Genomic DNA, 18392 nt, shown 5'->3' on the forward strand with positions numbered 1-18392 from the left:
GATAACACTGTTGAATGACTGATAACACTGTTGAATGACTGATAACACTGTTGAATGACTGATAACACTGATGAATGACTGATAACACTGTTGAATGACTGATAACACTGTTGAATGACTGATAACACTGTTGAATGACTGATAACACTGTTGAATGACTGATAACACTGTTGAATGACTGATAACACTGTTGAATGACTGATAACACAATTGAATGGCTGATAACACTGTTGAATGACTGATAACACTGATGAATGACTGATAACACTGTTGAATGACTGATAACAGTTGAATGACTGATAACAGTTGAATGACTGATAACACTGTTGAATGACTGATAACACTGTTGAATGACTGATAACACAGTTGAATGACTGATAACACAGTTGAATGACTGATAACACTGTTGAATGACTGATAACACTGTTGAATGACTGATAACACTGGTGAATGACTGATAACACTGATGAATGACTGATAACACTGATGAATGACTGATAACACTGATGAATGACTGATGGAACTCACAGAGTATCGGTCAGGTCATGTGGTCAGGAAAAGCCCCCTGGCCCAAAGTCTAAACATTATGCACAGTAGCATGGATCAACATTCTCTTATCTCAACTTTCCTCATGTAAACACTAACTTTTTAGTTTAATGCTAAACACAATTTAATGATATGCATTTTGGTGCCACCTCCACCCCATTGCTTTCGATACAGATGGCATTGGTAACAAATATAAACAGACAAAGATGACCGTGGCTCTATGTCAAAAGGACAGGCCCTTACCAGCTGTTGAAATGCTGACTGATTTATATTTAGCTGATGGTTTAATATGGAGGATGAGCACGTGCTTGTCATTTTTGACACTTAAGTGTCTCATTGTCTCTGTGCCAATGCAGGTCGTCCTACAGCCTAGGCCAGGGTCTGTGGCTGCCAGTCAGTAAGAGCTTTGTGGTGCCACCGGTGGAGCTGTCAATCAACCCCATCGCCAGTTGCAAGACTGATGTGCTGGTGACAGAGGACCCTGGGGATGTCAGGTCAGTTTACCTTTAAAAATACAATGTGTGGGCAGAGATGTATTTTCTGAGACCTGTTCTAAGGTCAGTTTACCTATACAAGCTTCTCTGTATGTGGGGGTGAAGATCGCCTCCGAAAACCTGATCAGGGGTACATTTTTCTTTCTTCTAATGGTTAAGGTTCTGTTTTATGACGGGTAGGTTTAATTTACATACTGAACAAAAATATAAATGCAACATTTAAACAGAAATGTTCCATACGCACAAAAGCTTGTTTCTCTCAAAGTTTGTGCAACTAACTTCCCTGTTAGTGAGCATTTCTGTCTTTGCCAAAATATTCCATATACCTGACAGGTGTGGCATATCAAGAAGCTGATTAAACAGCATGATCATTACACAGGTGTAGTGTACCTTGTGCTGAGGACAATAAAAGGCAACTCTAAAATGTGCAGTTTTGTCACACAGATGTCTCAAGTTTTGAGGGAGCGTGCAATTGACATTCTGACTACCGGAAAATTTGCATGCTAACTGCAGGAATGTCCACCAGAGCTGTTGTCAGAGCATTCAATGTTAATTTCTCTACCATAAGACACCTCCAACGTAGTTTTGGAGAATTTGGCAGTACGTCCAACCAGCCTCACAACCGCAGACCACATGTAACCACGCCAGACAAGGACCTCCACATCCGGCTTCTTCCTACCTGCAGAATAGCCTTAGACTAGCCACCCGGACAGCTGATAAAACTGTGGATTTGCACAACCAAAGAATTTCTGCACAAACCGTCAGAAACTCATCTGCATGCTCGTCGTCTTCACCACGGTCTTGACTGGACTGTTGCAGTAATTAGTCTTCTCCAAGCTCTGAAGATGCTGATGGTCATTAGCTAACTGCCTGGTACTCAGCACTATTGTCCCTCTATTCCCTCTGACATCAATGCAAATGCAATCGAAAATCTAATTCAACACTTCATGAGTGCCCATGAGCTCATGTTGCGTAACATTTCTAAAGGCTGTGCAATTGCGCGAGAAAACAGAGTGATGGCCTCTACTAAAAATAGGATGATCCCATCAGCTTTCTATAGGCTATGCCTATCATCTTTATTTCTCAACTTTCCTAATATTAAGCACATTGCTTATCTTTACAACAGGAGTGTGTATAGCTTACCTGGCTGGCATGAAAGTTAACCACGGGAAAATAATCCTCTATTTGCTATTTAAGTGCGTAGATGTCATGTGTTTTTACCTGCTGCCCCTGTTTCGAGAAAGGTGTATGATAATGGTCCATTCTAAATCAAAACTAATTACACATGTACAGTAGAAAAAGTTTGGGCACACCTACTCATTCAACGTTTTTTCTTTATTTGTACTATTTTCTACATTGTAGAATAATAGTGAAGACATCAAAACTATGAAATAATCAGTAGTAACCAAAAAAAGTGTGAAACATATCTAAATATATTTTATATTTGACATTCTTCAAAGTAAACGACAAGTCGGCAAGAACAGCTCAAATAAGCCAAAATATGTCCATCATTACTTTAGATGCTATTGAGCCCACACTACTACACTGTCTGAGCCAAGGACTTCATGCTTTCTGGTAAGTTTTGATTATAATACTGTGTGGGGTGAATATATTTTGTATGACATAGATTCTTTTTTGTTAACTTGTAAATGGTAGCCTACAGCAAAGTGTGTTTAAATCATTTCTAACTTAACAATTTCTGGTAGTTAGTTTTTGCTACCATGTGGGTTTTAGCTTGCTTGAGCCTGCTAACTGAGGAGTGTTACTTCACCTGTTTCCATACATGTTTCATTTTAAAACATTTATCTTACAAAGGAGTTGTTTAATCTAACTACTTAACTATTTATCCGTACATGGAATTGTATTTGGGTTTTTTAAACAATTTTTTTCTAATCTTTACAGGAAAATGCCACAGGCACTATCTGATGTGTGGAGACATTTCACTGCAGCTAATGTAGAAGGAAAAGCTGTGTACATTAGCAAATACTGTGCCAAATCAAATGTGAAGAATGCACCAAAGATGCATAATCTTTTTGGCCAAATGCATAAAGTTCCCTCAGCGCTCACAACAAGCAACCTCTGACAAACTTCCATCTACTTCTATTTGAGGTGAAAATGATTAATCAGACACCTTATCGATAACAACAGCTCATGGTCCTCCTGGAATCAGAAGCTGTTTTGACTCAATGGAGTAACGTTGTCAGACAAATGCTGGTGATTGTCTTGCTCGAGCTGTGTATGCAACTGGTTCACCTCTGATGCTCACAGGCAATTTGTATTGGAAGATATTTCTGAATGTTCATCGCCCAGCATACACCCCTCCAACTAGACATGTTTTATCTACTCTTTTATCTACTCATTGACTGAATGCAGAGTTCAACTGAACATCAAGAAAATCAGAGAAAGCAGACTGTATTGCAATCATCTCTGATGGATGGTCAAATGTTTGTGGACAAGGAATAATGAACTACATAATCTCCACCCCTCAACCAGTATTCTACAAGAGCACAGACACAAGACACAACAGACACCTCAGTACATTGCAAATGAGCTGAAGGCAGTCATCAATGACCTTGGACCACAGAAGGTATTTGCACTGGTGACAGACAATGCTGCGAACATGAAGGCTGCTTGTTCTAAAGTGGAGGAGTCCTACCCTCACATCACACCCTGTGCTGTGCTGCTCATGCTTTGAATCTGCTCCTCAAGGACATCATGGCACTGAAAACAATGGATACACTCTACAAGAGAGCCAAGAAAATGGTTAGGCATGTGAAGGGTCAGTGAGTTATAGTAGCAATCTACAGTTGAAGTCAGAAGTTTACATACACTTAAGTTGGAGTCATTAAAAAACTAATATTTCAACCACTCCACACATTTCTTGTTAACAAACTATAGTTTTGGCAAGTTGGTTAGGACATCTACTGTGTGGATGACTCAAGTAATTTTTCCAACAATTGTTTGCAGACAGATTATTCACTGTATCACAATTCCAGTGGGTCAGAAGTTTACGTACATTAAGTTGAATGTGCCTTTAAACAGCTTGGAAGATTCCAGAAAATTATTTCATGGCTTTAGACGCTTCTGATAGGCTAAATTACATAATTTGAGTCAATTGGAGATGTACCTGTGGATGTATTTCAAAGCCTACCTTCAAACTCAATGCCTCTTTGCTTGACATCATGGGAAAATCAAAATAAATCAGCCAAGATCTCAGAATTTTTTTTGTAGACCTCCACAATTCTGGTTCATTCTTGGGAGAAATTTCCAAATGCCTGAAGGTACCACGTTCATCTGTACAAACAATAGTACGCAAGTATAAACACCAAGGAACCAAGCAGTCGTCATACCGCTCAGGAAGGAGAGGCATTCTCTGTCCTAGAGATGAATGTACTTTGGTGTGAAAAGTGCAAATGAATTCCTGAACAACAGCAAAGGACCTTGTAAAGATGCTGGAGGAAAAAGGTACAAAAGTATCTATATCCACAGTAAAACGAGTCCTATATCGACATAACCTGAAAGGCCGCTCAGCAAGGAGGAAGCCACTGCTCCAAAATCGCCATAAAAAAGCCAGACTACGGTTTGCAAATGCACATGGGGACAAAGATTGTACTTTTTGGATAAATGTCCTTTGGTCTGATGAAACAAAAATATAACTATTTGGTCATAATCACCATTGTTATGTTTGGAGGAAAAAGGGGGAGGCTTGCAAGACGAAGAATACCATCCCAATCGTGAAGTTTTGGGGTGGAAGCATCATGTTGTGGGGGTGCTTTGCTGCAGGAGGGACAGGTGCACATCACAAAATAGTTGGCATTATGAGGTAGGAAAATTATGTCGATATATGGAAGCAATATCTCAATACATCAGTCAGGAAGTTAAAGCTTGGTCGCAAATGGGTCTTCCAAATGGACAATGACCCCAAGCATACTTCCAAAGTTGTGGCAAAATGGCTTAAGGACAACAAAGTAAAGGTGTTGGAGTGGCCATCACAAAGCCCTGACCTCAAGCCTATAGAATATGCGTGGGCAGAACTGAAAAAACGCATGCGAGCAAGGAGGCCTACAAACCTTACTCAGTTACACCAGCTCTGTCAGAAGGAATGGACCAAAATACGCCCAACTTATTGTTGGAAGCTTGTGGAAGGCTACCCGAAAAGTTTGACCCAAGATAAACAATTCAAAAAGCAACGCTACCAAATAGACAGTCTCCTGGAGGGGAAGGAGTCTCCAAGAAATGACCATGTCACAGTCTGCTGATATGGACAGCCCCATCAAGAGGATCCTCCTGGATGATGTATTTTGAGAGAGAGTGGTAAGCAGCCTGAAACTCCTGAAACCTATAACAGTGGCCATTGCATGGATTGAGGGAGACAATACCATCCTGTCTGATGTTCAGACTCTGCTTGTAAATGTAAGAGAAATATCCGTACTGCCATGCCCACTACACTGTTGCTCCAAGCAGAGGCAACTGCAGTTCTGAAATACATCAAAAAGCATTAAGACTTCTGCCTGAAGCCCATACACACCGCAGCATACATGTTGGACCCCAAGTATGCTGGCAAGAGCATCCTGTCTGATGCAGAGATCAACAAGGTGTTGATGTGGTGTCATCACTACCGTGTCTCGCCTGGATGAGAGCAAGGTTCTTGGCCTGGATGAGAGCAAGGTTCTTGGCAGTCTGGCAAAGTACACTTCCATGCAAGGGCTTTGGGATGGAGATGCAATATGGCAGTCGTGCCAACATATCTCATCAGCCACCTGGTGGAAGGGACTTTGTGGATCTGAGGCTCTTTCCCCTGTTGTCTCCATCATCCTCCAAATCCCACCAACATCAGCCGCCTCAGAGCGCAACTGGTCCTTGTTTGGGAACACACACACCAAAGCACGCAACAGGCTGACCAATACAAGGCCTGACCAATACAAGGGATGGCTCACCTGACAACGATCCATCCTCAACAAGGTTGTAAAGTGACAGTTTAGATGAGGCCTCAGTCTGATGTTCAAGAGGTGAACATTGAGAAGGTCCAGGGAGAAGACATGGAAGCCTGAGAGGAAGACAAGCAGAGCTTTAGTTTCTAGACTATCATTTTACAGATGTATGTTGAAAACGTTTTTGGGAGACGCGATGGATCGTTGGGGATCATTCAATATTCCCTTTCTTTTTTTTCAGTGAAATCATTCCATGTGAAGAGTCAACTCATTTAATTAAAGTTCAATTTGTAACTAAATTGATTTTTTTTTCTAATGGAAGGATTTAATAATTTGCTATTATGTCTCCTTATGATATGGTAAATATATCCAATGGAAAAAACATAGACACTTAAATAGTATTAATATGAATTTGCATATATTTCCGTTAATTCCCATATATTCCCGTTAATTCCCATATATTCCCATTAATTCACACAGAAAGTTTCCACCTCTGAATATTCCCCAAAATGTGCAAACCTAGTCACACCAGATACGGACTGGTTTTCAGATTTTTTAAAAGTTATTTGTGAACAGCAGATGCAAATCTTTATTCCCAGTCATGTGAATAGATCAGGGCCTAATTCATTTATTTAAATTGACTGCTTTCCTTATATGAACTGTAAATCATAAAAATCTTCGGAATTGTTGCATGTTGCGTTTATACTTTTGTTCAGTTTCGATCTGTGCTTAAAGGGCATTTTCTCTCGCACGGTTTCCACAATGATTCTGACCATTTACACTTCCGTCAACGTCAAACAAAATGATTAATAGAGATTTCATATATTACAATGTTACTTGGGTCATGTTAGTGTGCATAAAATTGTAATAGTACCCTGTCATCCCACAACAGAGAACTTCTAGCCACACCACAAACGCCTACAGTGACATCAGCAACTCATGTCAACAACTAAGTGGTGGTTGATGGATAGATATGGCTAAGCATTCGATCTAAAACTGTCTGACTCACTGTATACACCATGCGAGTGCATAGGCAGGCAACGTTGATAAAACCACTTTTCAGCAATTTCTTGTTTTATAATGGTTTGAAAACGACTTTACAGTATGTGGTCCATAGGCGATACATGTACTAATTGCCACAACATTAACATATGGACGTAAAATGGCGACAGGCAGCATTTCATTAGTGATTCTGGAGGAGAGGCCTAATTGAGAGTGGAGCTCTCCCTTGGCAATAGTGTACATCTGTGCTTACTACTCCAATGTTCTGTTGTCCCAGAAAGAGGATTACTATCCCACTGCCAATTAATTAGGACGAGCATTTGAATAAGCTTGTGATGGGAGAAAACTGTGAAGAACAATGTTGAGATCAATAACAGTGTTCAACAAACACTTGAAAATACCTAATCAAACGTATGAACAGGTACAGGCATGATTGCATTGGTCATTTTAGAAAGCTGGTGTTGCTAGGTGATCTTTTTCTCTCTATTTTTACCCGGAGAAAAAGGTTATTACTCCATTGTGCCTTTTCCATATCTTGACTATCACTCAGTAGTGTTCTGGTGATGAATAGATTTCATTACAAGTTCAATTCCGGTTCAAAAGTAGAACACCAAATTGACCAGCTAAAATGGAGTGAGGACTTGCCATTATGGCTGCACAGCAGAGAGCCCCATTTACGTTACAGCAATTAATCACGAAGCCGACATGTCTTTATGAAAGGACAGTGCTTGTTCCCTGCTCCATTCCAGTGGCATAATTTGAGAGAATTGGGACTCTCAGAGGGGCTGTGTGTGTGTGTGTGTGTGTGTGTGTGTGTGTGTGTGTGTGTGTGTGTGTGTGTGTGTGTGTGTGTGTGTGTGTGCGCGCGTGAAAGCAAACATGTCCAATCTCTCCTCACTAATACAGCTGTCAGCTGTGTGAGCGGACATCTGGACCCAGCAAATAAACTCCTTAATGTTCTACTTTTGTGCTTATAATGATGGTTATATTGCTGACTTTGAATAGTTGCCTTGTCTTGAAACCTTTGATTTAAGACCACAGTGTGTGCATAGTTGAACACCGTTTGACCATAAAGGAATAATGATCCACTATAGATCTTTAACCGGATGCTTGTTATAAATATTGCTGCAGTACTGTATCTCCTTTGTACATTATGATGAAAAGGCTCTGCTGTGGAAGTATGTTTGAAAACGTTATTCAGTGAAACATAGATAATTCCTATTTAAACAAACCCAACCAACTCCACTGTAGCAGCGAGTGTTTTTGTCTGCTGGGAGTGCTAGCCTACTGAATGATTCATCAGCCTTAATTACTATTTAGCATCACACCAGGAACTAAATAATAACTTTGAAAACATTAACGAAGGGAACATAACATTTTATGAGTGATTAGACTGGGTTTCTGTAGAAAATATATAATTTGGCGAAGCGTTTTGGTTGGGGGGTGGGGAATCGTATGGGGCAGCTCACCCCTCTGATGCTCTCCAAGAGAAAATGTATTCAGTCAGAGACTGCGTCAGTCAGCCATGATAGTCATGATATATGTATTGATGCTGAGCATTGATGCGTTGCTCCAAGAATCCAAGGCTGGATGGAATTCAGGAATTTGACATGTCTACACGGTGTCTTTGTTTAGAACAATTGCCTACACACTCACTAGCAGTGAGTTTTTACAGTTCTGATAATTATTATTTTGTTGTATTTGTCCATGGGAAAAGTAAATACTGTCTAAATATTACATTGCCTAAGTACTAAATTACTATGAATTGAGACCTAAGTACCAAGTAGTTAGGCCTACAGTTGTTTGTCCTTTTAAAGTTACAGCGTACTGCGCCGCAGTTTGCATGGTGCTGCAGAATTCTATGGCACGTTATTTAAGTGTGAACCACTGGTACCAGTAATGCTAGTTAGTGCTAGTTTGACCATCAGACGGCATCTTTGAGAAGCATTTGATAGCCTTCAATAGTGGCTGTACTAGAGAATTTAAAACCTCTTTTTGTAAGAACACGGTATATGGGACTGATTTTAAGTTTTGCTTAATTAATTTGATTAATATTATGGTGTTTCTATTCCAAGATAAATTTTAAAAAACCCTGGGTTTCTGCTAGGATGGAAAGGAAAATATGGCGCTGTACAACGTGACAGTCATTGGCTACAGTACTGGGCTATTTAGTTAACCTTTTGCGACGAGCAAACCCGTATCTGGGAGCGTAATCATAGCCTCAAACGCATTAGCATAACGCAACGGACATAAATACCCCCATAAACTTTTCCTATTCATGAAAATGCAAATGAAGTGAAATAAATATATTCAAACACAAGCTTAGCCTTTTGTTAACAACACTGTCATCTCAGATTTTCAAAATATGCGTTACAGCCAACGCTAGACAAGCATTTGTGTAAGTTTATCATGGCATAATGCTATGCTAGGCTCTGCTGGCAGCAGGCAACATTTTCACGAAAATAAGAAAAGCAACCAAATTAAATAATTTACCTTTGAAGAACTTCAGATGCTTTCACTCAGGAGACTCCCAGTTAGATAGCAAATGTTCCTTTTTTCCAAAAATATAATTTTTGTCGGTGAAATAGCTCCCGTTTGTTTATCATGCTTGGCTGAGAAATCGACCCTAAAATGCTACAACTATAACGCCAAACTTTTTTCAAAATTTGCTCCATAATATCGACAGAAACACAGCAAACGTTGTTGAGGATCCATCCTCAAGGTGTTTTTAACAAATATATTTGATAATATATCCGTCGAGGCAGTTGGTTTCTCATAAGAAGCGATTGGAAAAATGGCTACCTCAGTATTTTATGCAAGGTTTTCTGCGGGAGACACCATGTGACCACATGCCATATATGGTCCCTTACAGCCATTCTTCAAGGGAAATGCCTAAAAAGACGTCACAATGCTGTAGACACCTTGGGGAAAACGTAAGCTCATTCGTAGCTCATTCACAGCCATATAAGGAGTCATTGGCATGAGGCGGTTTCAAAAAATGCGGCACTTCCTGGTTGGATTTTTATCTGGGTTTCGCCTGTAACATCAGTTCTGTGGCACTCACAGACAATATCTTTGCAGTTTTTGGAAACGTCAGAGTGTCTTCTTTCCAAAGCTGTCAATTATATGCATAGTCGAGCATCTTTTCGTGACAAAATATCTTGTTTAAAATGGGAATGTTTTTCATCCAAAAATTAAAATAGCGCCCCCTAAATCCAACTGGTTAAAGAATCCCTGTGTCGTGTGGGCATGCGGGAGACCGGGGTTCAATTCCCCGACGGGGAGGAAGGAGTAGGCTGTCCTTGTAAATAATAATTTGTTCATAACTGACTTGCCTAGTTAAATAAAGTTTACACTAAGAGCATAAGATTTCTTTCTTCTAATTTTCTAATTCTAGTCTAACCAAACCCAAATGGAGATTCAGGAAAATAAAAATCGAATTGATTTATCAAGACCAGTCCCCATGCTTGTCTCAGAGCAGCGCGAAACGTTACTAAAATAGTTGGAGACTATTGCTTCAAATCCTATTGCTTCTAACTTCAATATGCTCTTTAAAGAAATAAGACCTAAATCACTTTTAACAGCACATTACTCAACACTAGTGAGACTCAAGTCGCCTATGGTAGGCCACAGTATAACGAAAAATATGGCATAAAATCTCTGTCAATAATTACATATAGAGGAATGGAGGATATTTCTGTAATTCAGTGATATTTATTCCCATAGTAATTCGTTATGGATCCATAACTAAATAAACATTGGCATTTTGAATGAGTATTTTTATCATTATTTTATTAACGAAAGCATAAAGATGCCATTATTAGTTCATTTTCATTTGTTTGAACGTGCAGACTGGCACTAAGAACAGAACAGCGGGGATGTTCCCCTAGTCAGCGCCATTATTAGTGCAATGTCACTTAAAGTGTTGCCAGTGTGGCAGGGTGAGGTCCACCCCCCCCTCCCCCTTCCTGCTCCTCCCTTCCCTATGAGCTAGGTCGGTCTTCTGTGCGTGGCTCTGCGGCCCATCCCGTGCCCCATGAACCTTGTACGCTTTCAGTGGATACAGCTGGAGAACTGCAAGGCAATCCCATTGTGCGCCACTCAGGAGCCATGACCAATATGACCAATATATATTGTCCTGCTAATAACAGGGTTAAATAATATACCTGTGAGAATATCGAACAGGCTTTTATATCATTTTAAATTAATAATAATAATAATCGCATTGTTTAAAAAAGAACAATGTTTTGGAGATGATTTTGTTTTCAAATAACGTAAAATGAGCGGGGAAAAAAGGCCATTCTTGAACATGGGGTGAGACATTGTTACTAATTTGTAAATAATTAGAATTATTATTATTTATTTCTGTTTTTAGAGGGAGAGAAACCAGACACCTACAGTCATCTCATGGGTCTCCCAGTAGAGGCCAGCACGAGTATTAAACCAGCATCCGTAGCAACACAGCTTGCACTGCCTTAGACCATTACGCCACTCAGGCTCTGTACAACATGCCTGGTCTGGAGTGGACTACAGTACTACAGTAAGAACAAAAGATTCCAAACAAAATAAATAGTAAAAACCTGTAACAACAGTTTTAGTAAGTAATACTGAAGTCGTGGACAATTATCAGTTTCTATTTAGGTTTATGTCGCCCATTTATTGTCAGTTAGAGACACAGTAGGACCCAAAAGCATAATCAGTGCTCTAACTCCCCCTCGTGCTGGTCAGGAGCAATGAAGTGGTGATGCAGGGTACTGTACTAAATCACAAATTACCTCTAAATCCCGCAGCATAATCGCAAAACGTTTAGTGAAGCAGCCACTGTAAGCACCAGAAACTATGAATTGAGGCCTAAGTACCGAACGACTGTGAACTGTGGTGTAAGTACCAAACAACTACAATGCAGTATGTCGATATGACTACCATGCAAACAATGCAGACAGATGACATGTCATAACGGCAAGTCTTTTCAAAGAAAACCTCTGCTCTTTAAGAGAGTACATCCAGCAATTGTTCATTCATCCTGTTCTCTCATAGTGATTTTAAAGAATAGAGTAGGCTTGCTGCCAATTTTCTAATTCAATTTCTTCCCAACCACATTTTGAAGCGGCTATATGAACTTTTTGAGTTAAAATGCTGAGAGATATTAATTTGTCTGGCTGTCTCTGAAACTTTCTTAATTTCTGGTCTGTTTTAATTAAGTTCCAGAAGCCAATTATATCCCTGGAGAAGGCCCTGGCATTTAAAGCCAGATGGTAATCAATTGTGGGGAAGAATCATTCTCTGAATTAAATACACTAGTCACATTAAAACATGGGTATGGTAGTGCAGGGGGTGATGTTGGCAGAGCTTACTGCTGAACATTGATTTATGATGATCTGAATAAAAAGGATTACTGGATTTGGTGATACGAGTGTGTTCCCCGTTTTCTGATAATGTAGCTAATGTTGGATTGTCAGATAAATGCGTTATGCGTACACATGATACAGGATATTCTGCACCCCCCAACAAATATATACTAAACACAGAACATGTCAAATATCTTACAGATTCAGTTCTAGCACTTTGGTAATATATTGATTATATGACTGTAAAGAAAATCTTATGATGTGACTAGAACATATTATTTGACTTCCCAGTGTCATCATCTCTACATCTCCACAGCACACTGCTACAATACCGTTTTCACCCGCTCTCCATTGAGGTTCTTCGCCAATTGCAGTATATGACCACTACACCATGACATCCTTTCTCTGACAATCTCCTTTAATGAACCATCTCCATCCACTGTGGTATGCTGCGATGTACGGCCAGATTAGCAGACTGATATCCTCATAACACTGGGCTATTAATGCTTTGGAAGATCAATATCAGAGGTACTAATTGTACTGTATTCAATGGCTTATTGTTGGTTTTGAAATGGAAGCATATTGCAGAGGTGCAGTAGTGGTGAACATACTGTGTTAAACATGCTGTTTAATGTTACTTTAATCAAACATGGGAAAACTCCTTGACATTTTAAGATACCATATTGTAGACTTGTCAAGGCTAGACTTTTCTTGGCCTGATTGGCTTGTAAATGGGTCAATCTGGGCAGAATTGGGTGTGGCTTTCCTGGTCTAGAATATGATTGGTCCATCACAAACCTAATTGAACCATCACCCCCACAAAATAAAGATTGGTATTATTTTCAATTTTTCTTCCAGCAGAGATGAATAAAGCCAGGCTGTCGAAAAAACACTTCATAAATCTTCCAATCAATGGCACATCAAGCATTTTGAACTGTGCTCAAAGAACACTGCTCTGTCAATACCAGGCTGCCGATAATGTGATGTCTGTGACAGCCTGGACCGGTGATGAATAGCCCAATCCACATGATCAAGCCAACCTCAAACATTCCATCCCCACCATCATATGCAAAGCCATAGGCTACCCCAGGAAATGGGGACCTGGGACAAAAACAAATGAGTAAATCAACATCCAATTCTAAACCACTGTCTAAAAATATTATTTATGGGACGACCACTCTCAAACTAAAGGCCTTTAAGATGAGTCTTTGTTTTATCACTTCAGTGTGCCTCATTTTTCATTCGTCCCAGATTTCTCTATTAAGATTAAGTAAAGAATGGGAAAAGAAAGATTGGGTAATGTACTCCCGATCTGACAAAAGTACCTGATGAGAGTCAGCATATTTGTGGGCTGAGCTGGAACACAAGCATTAATCAAGTGTGGGGCACACCAATGACGGAGTCAGTTATAGTGCTGGGGCATTGCTCTAACTTTACTCCCAGCGTTAGTCAGGTGATTCATCACCCAGAAGGGGAAGGCTGGAGCACAGATGAATAACAAGTAGATTAGAGTCACTGTTTAGATGCTACTGCGTCCAGCATCTGCACTATGTGGCAGAAAATATATTCATGATGGACTAATGGCTTGGATACAGAGGTGCAATTAGAAGTAGATTTGCACAGGGTTGAAGCAGAAGTGCAGGTACTCTTTAGCCAGTGACCTAATACATACACTACATGTATATAAATTATCAGTATTCTCTGACATATGGCACAAGCTCAAGGGCAGGACAGACTCATTGATGATATACAGGCAGTTACATTGGAAGTATCACGTGACATAGAACATAGAACAGTTACTAATTTCAAATGCATGCCCAGGGCACCGGGCAGGGTGTGAGTTTGGGTGACTTCTGTTTGTTTTATCTTTCACTTTAGAAGCTCAGCCATGTATGAGGAGAAGTGATAGCACGCTCCACACGGCCACACATTTCTCTCCGTTCACCTTCATCCCTCTGTATTTTCCTCCGGAGAGGAGTCGCTTGTCAATGCTTGTATGTATGGCAAGCTCAGATGATGCCCAGAAAGCCATGTGTTACTGTTGCAGGATGTAAGCTAGCTGAGAAAAGAGAGCTGCCAAAAATAAAGAGAGTGCGCAAATGGGGTGTGTGTGTGTGTGGGAGGGGGAGATGGAGAGGGAGTCTGAGGTAGAGATGGAGAGACCCGGGCTAAGGGCAAACTTTTTTATTATGGATTTGTTGGCTTTCAGAAAGGTGCCACCATTAAGCATTTCAGTGTGATTGTGCCGTAGGTGTGTAAAGCATGACAGGGCTATGAGAGGTGACACATGACTAATGATTCTTTATTAACTTTAAAGGGGCACTAGCAAGGGCAGATAAGAGTGGCAGCGCCCTGAGGGTGTTGACGAGAGATCCAGCATACCTTGGGTGTGTGTTTGTGTGCGTGAGCGCATGCGTGTCTGTGCGTGTGTGTGTGTCAGAGCAGAGACATTTGACTTGGCCAGGTGCATAATGAGGAGGGGGCTATATATAGCAGTTTTGTTAGCGATGCTTGTGGTTCTTCTAGGACGGGTAGAGGGGTACATGGGGATGAAAGGTTACACGCTGGAGGTACATTTCCCAGGAGCCTTGAAGAGATGATTACATTTTTTTCTTAAAATCTTCCTTATCAATTATATTTTCTTTACAGGCATCTTTCCCTTTCTATTTTCCACCTGTCATAATGAAATGCCTATTTACAGTAGTGCAGACACTTATACGTTATTTAAATATTACATGTATCTCTTTTTTATCACATTATTTGCCTTCAGGGAAAGCTAAAAGCTTCATATCTTGTCTGATTACTTTCGTTGAGCACATTTCTCTGCTGTGGATTACTGCCTGCAAATGACCAGCCTCGAATGGAGATGGAACAGTAATTGACTGCATGGCCAAAGACCAAAAATAATATCAGTGGATTGATTGTTGTTCTATTTTCTCATTTCTAGTCCATTCCAGAAGTTATTTACAAGGCTGGCAATGATAGAATTGAATAGCAAATAGCGGCTGTAATTTCATAACAAAATATGCCTACTTTGAAAACGCCACACGACACGGTGTATACATTATAGACAACATGAAAAGTGTGACTTTGTTGTTCTCTCCTTACCAAATCACTACTGTCACACACCAGTACATTGAAATAGATCATTGAAATTCACTTTTAGAGTTTATATTATATTATATTATTATATTAGAATACATGTTCGTAACAAAACAATACACGTGAGCTTTCTGTACGAGTAACAGAATTGTGGCAATTACTGTACTTTAACATTTTCTTTGTTTGAAAAATGGGATATCACTTTACGTCTGCATAATCATGTTACTCTTCTCAACCTAACTATTCAAAATCCCAGAAGTGTCACCTGGAGGACTTTACATTGAAATCTCAAAATGTAAAGTTAACAATAAATACTGAAGGAGCTTCCAGATACTTGACAAAGCCTGTCCTGTTTGTCCCTGTTTTTTTTCCTTCATCCTTTGTGTTGTACTTGTAAAACCTATTCAATCTTGCCCTATGTGAAGTTTGAAATGCGTATGTGCTGTACTATTCAGTATCCACACAAACAAATTGGTGAAGCACCAGGTAAACTCCACTCAAAATGAGCTGCTGAGCCATTTCAAACACTTCAAATGGATTGGAGAGAAACAAATATACATTTCCTACATAAGAAATGTGGAGAGCTATGTAATAGTTTGTTATGAATAGTGAATCTTGGAAGTTGGAAGTGATTCACTTCCATTCTGTTCACCTACTCACGCAATTTAAGAGTTTACAAAAAAAGACAACCTTTTGAACATCCTCTAACAACAGGCACCATTGATATAAACTATAGGTTAGCTTAGCCTACATGTTTTACAGCCTACATTAGCCTATTAGGCTTAACTGTCTTATTACCATAACAACAGGTACCATTGATATAAACTATAGGTTAGCTTAGCTTACATGTTTTACAGCCTACATTAGCCTATTAGGCTTAACTGTCTTATTACCATAACAACAGGTACCATTGATATAAACTATAGGTTAGCTTAGCTTACATGTTTTACAGCCTACATTAGCCTATTAGGCTTATCTGTCTTAAACCATAACAACATGCACTGTTGATATAAACTATAGGTTAGCTTAGCTTACATGTTTTACAGCCTACATTAGCCAATGAGGCTTAAATGTCTTATTACCATAACAACAGGCACCGTTGATATAAACTATAGGTTAGCTTAGCCTACATGTTTTACAGCCTACATTAGCCAATGAGGCTTAAATGTCTTATTACCATAACAACAGGCACCGTTGATATAAACTATAGGTTAGCTTAGCCTACATGTTTTACAGCCTACATTAGCCTATTAGGCTTAAATGTCTTATTACAGTAACTGTTTGCACCACTCGGCTTAACACATGTTTCAGAGCCCTGTTTTGGTACATTGTCATTGGATATGCTCAGATGTATTGCTGGTGTGAGAAGAGGTTCTCCTGAGCGTCATTTAAGGAATTGCATCTAATCTACTGTGGTAGTGAGGCAGCGGATTCTGCAGCAGCTTCGACAGTAGGGTTTATAGGGGAGCTAGGAATATTGTCAGAGCTCACAGTTTAATAGATTGGTTCTAATAACAGTTCTAATAGATTTCAACATGTAAGCCCTGTATTTATTCGTGACCAATGCTAGAGGGCTCCCTCTCCATGGGTGCTAATGTGGTTATATTTGCTCAACTTGCTCAGGCAAATACAGTGGGGCAAAAAAGTATTTAGTCAGCCACCAATTGTGCATGTTCTCCCACTTAAGATGAGAGAGGCCTGTAATTTTCATCATAGGTACATTTCAACTATGACAGACGGAATTAGAAAAAAAAAACAGAAAATCACATTGTAGGATTTTTAATGAATTTATTTGCAAATTATGGTGGAAAATAAGTATTTGGTCACCTACAAACAAGCAAGATTTCTGGCTCTCACAGACCTGTAGGTGCAGTTTGGGGTTCAACGTGGATAGTGTAAGGCTCCTCTGTCCTCCACTTGTTACCTGTATTAATGGCACCTGTTTGAACTTGTTATCAGTATAAAAGACACCTGGTCCGCAACCTCAAACAGTACAGCTATTCAGTTTTAGTTTTCCCAAACAGTGAAATTGAACATTTTCTGCTGCTGAATATGTAGGATCTTAATTTGATCACTGTGTTGCGGGAGAACTTCCCTGCAATGCAGGGCATTTTAAACTTGTCGTGTATTTGACGTTTAAAATGTCTTGTCATTTCCACTTTGAAGATTTGATTTTCCCTTATGAAAAATGTATCAACCCCTACAAAAATGTCCATGAAGTATAATCCAAATAATAGTTCACATTTCCTGTTTCTGCAAGGTTATTTTCCTGCTGTAGCAAACTGGCTCAAATTAAGATCCTACATGTGTATGTGTTCAGCTTCTTGGTGAGAGTGTGTTAGACAGCTGACCGTTTCCTCACAATTTGGAACCAGTTTCCTTGGAAACTAATGGTTGAGAGGAGGAATTGTTGTCAGGGCTTTGGTCCATAGACCTACTCTATTTTAATTAAAACTTCTAACCTTTTGTATAGTAGAGAAAGACTAACTCATGTACTTTGATATTTACCTGTGTGAAGATGCCCTTTGAGGTTTGAACCCTAATCTCTAGGACCAGTCTCTCAACTTCTATTTTACTTAATTGACATCACTGAAAATCAAAGTGGGATTGTTGGGTGGGACTGCTAATGCAGTTTGAAAGATGGGACTTCAAATGGAAGTAAGTACTTTTCCTATTTTGAAAACATGAAGGGAATAGCATAAATAGATATGTTGGATGCACACTCTAAATACAGCATTGCTAGACAGGGTCAAAAGACTGAACATCTAACAAAAGGTACATCAAGTGTTTTCTGATCCATTTTCCCTTCAACTAGCTATTGAGTTGGGCATTAATGGCCTTATTCATAACAACATATGGGAGTTCTATTGGTCCATTGTAATGCCATCTGCCCTCTGTCTCAGTACCAAAACACACATCTCAGTTTTAAACAGTCACCCTATAGAGCTGTGGGACTTTGGGCTGAAATG

At 39.7% G+C, this 18392-nt stretch overlaps 1 protein-coding gene across 1 annotated transcript in view; it reads left to right on the top strand.

The window, feature by feature from the left end:
• The window catches only part of LOC112219326 (astrotactin-2-like), a 407720-nt gene that overhangs the window by 205707 nt on the left and 183621 nt on the right, over nt 1–18392 (top strand). Inside the window, exon 10 of the mRNA XM_024380472.2 lies at nt 903–1040. Coding sequence (XP_024236240.2) covers nt 903–1040 — 138 coding nt within the window. The remainder of the gene's footprint in view (nt 1–902; nt 1041–18392) is intronic.

This window comes from Oncorhynchus tshawytscha, linkage group LG20, assembly GCF_018296145.1.
Source record: "Oncorhynchus tshawytscha isolate Ot180627B linkage group LG20, Otsh_v2.0, whole genome shotgun sequence".
NCBI lineage: Eukaryota > Metazoa > Chordata > Actinopteri > Salmoniformes > Salmonidae > Oncorhynchus > Oncorhynchus tshawytscha.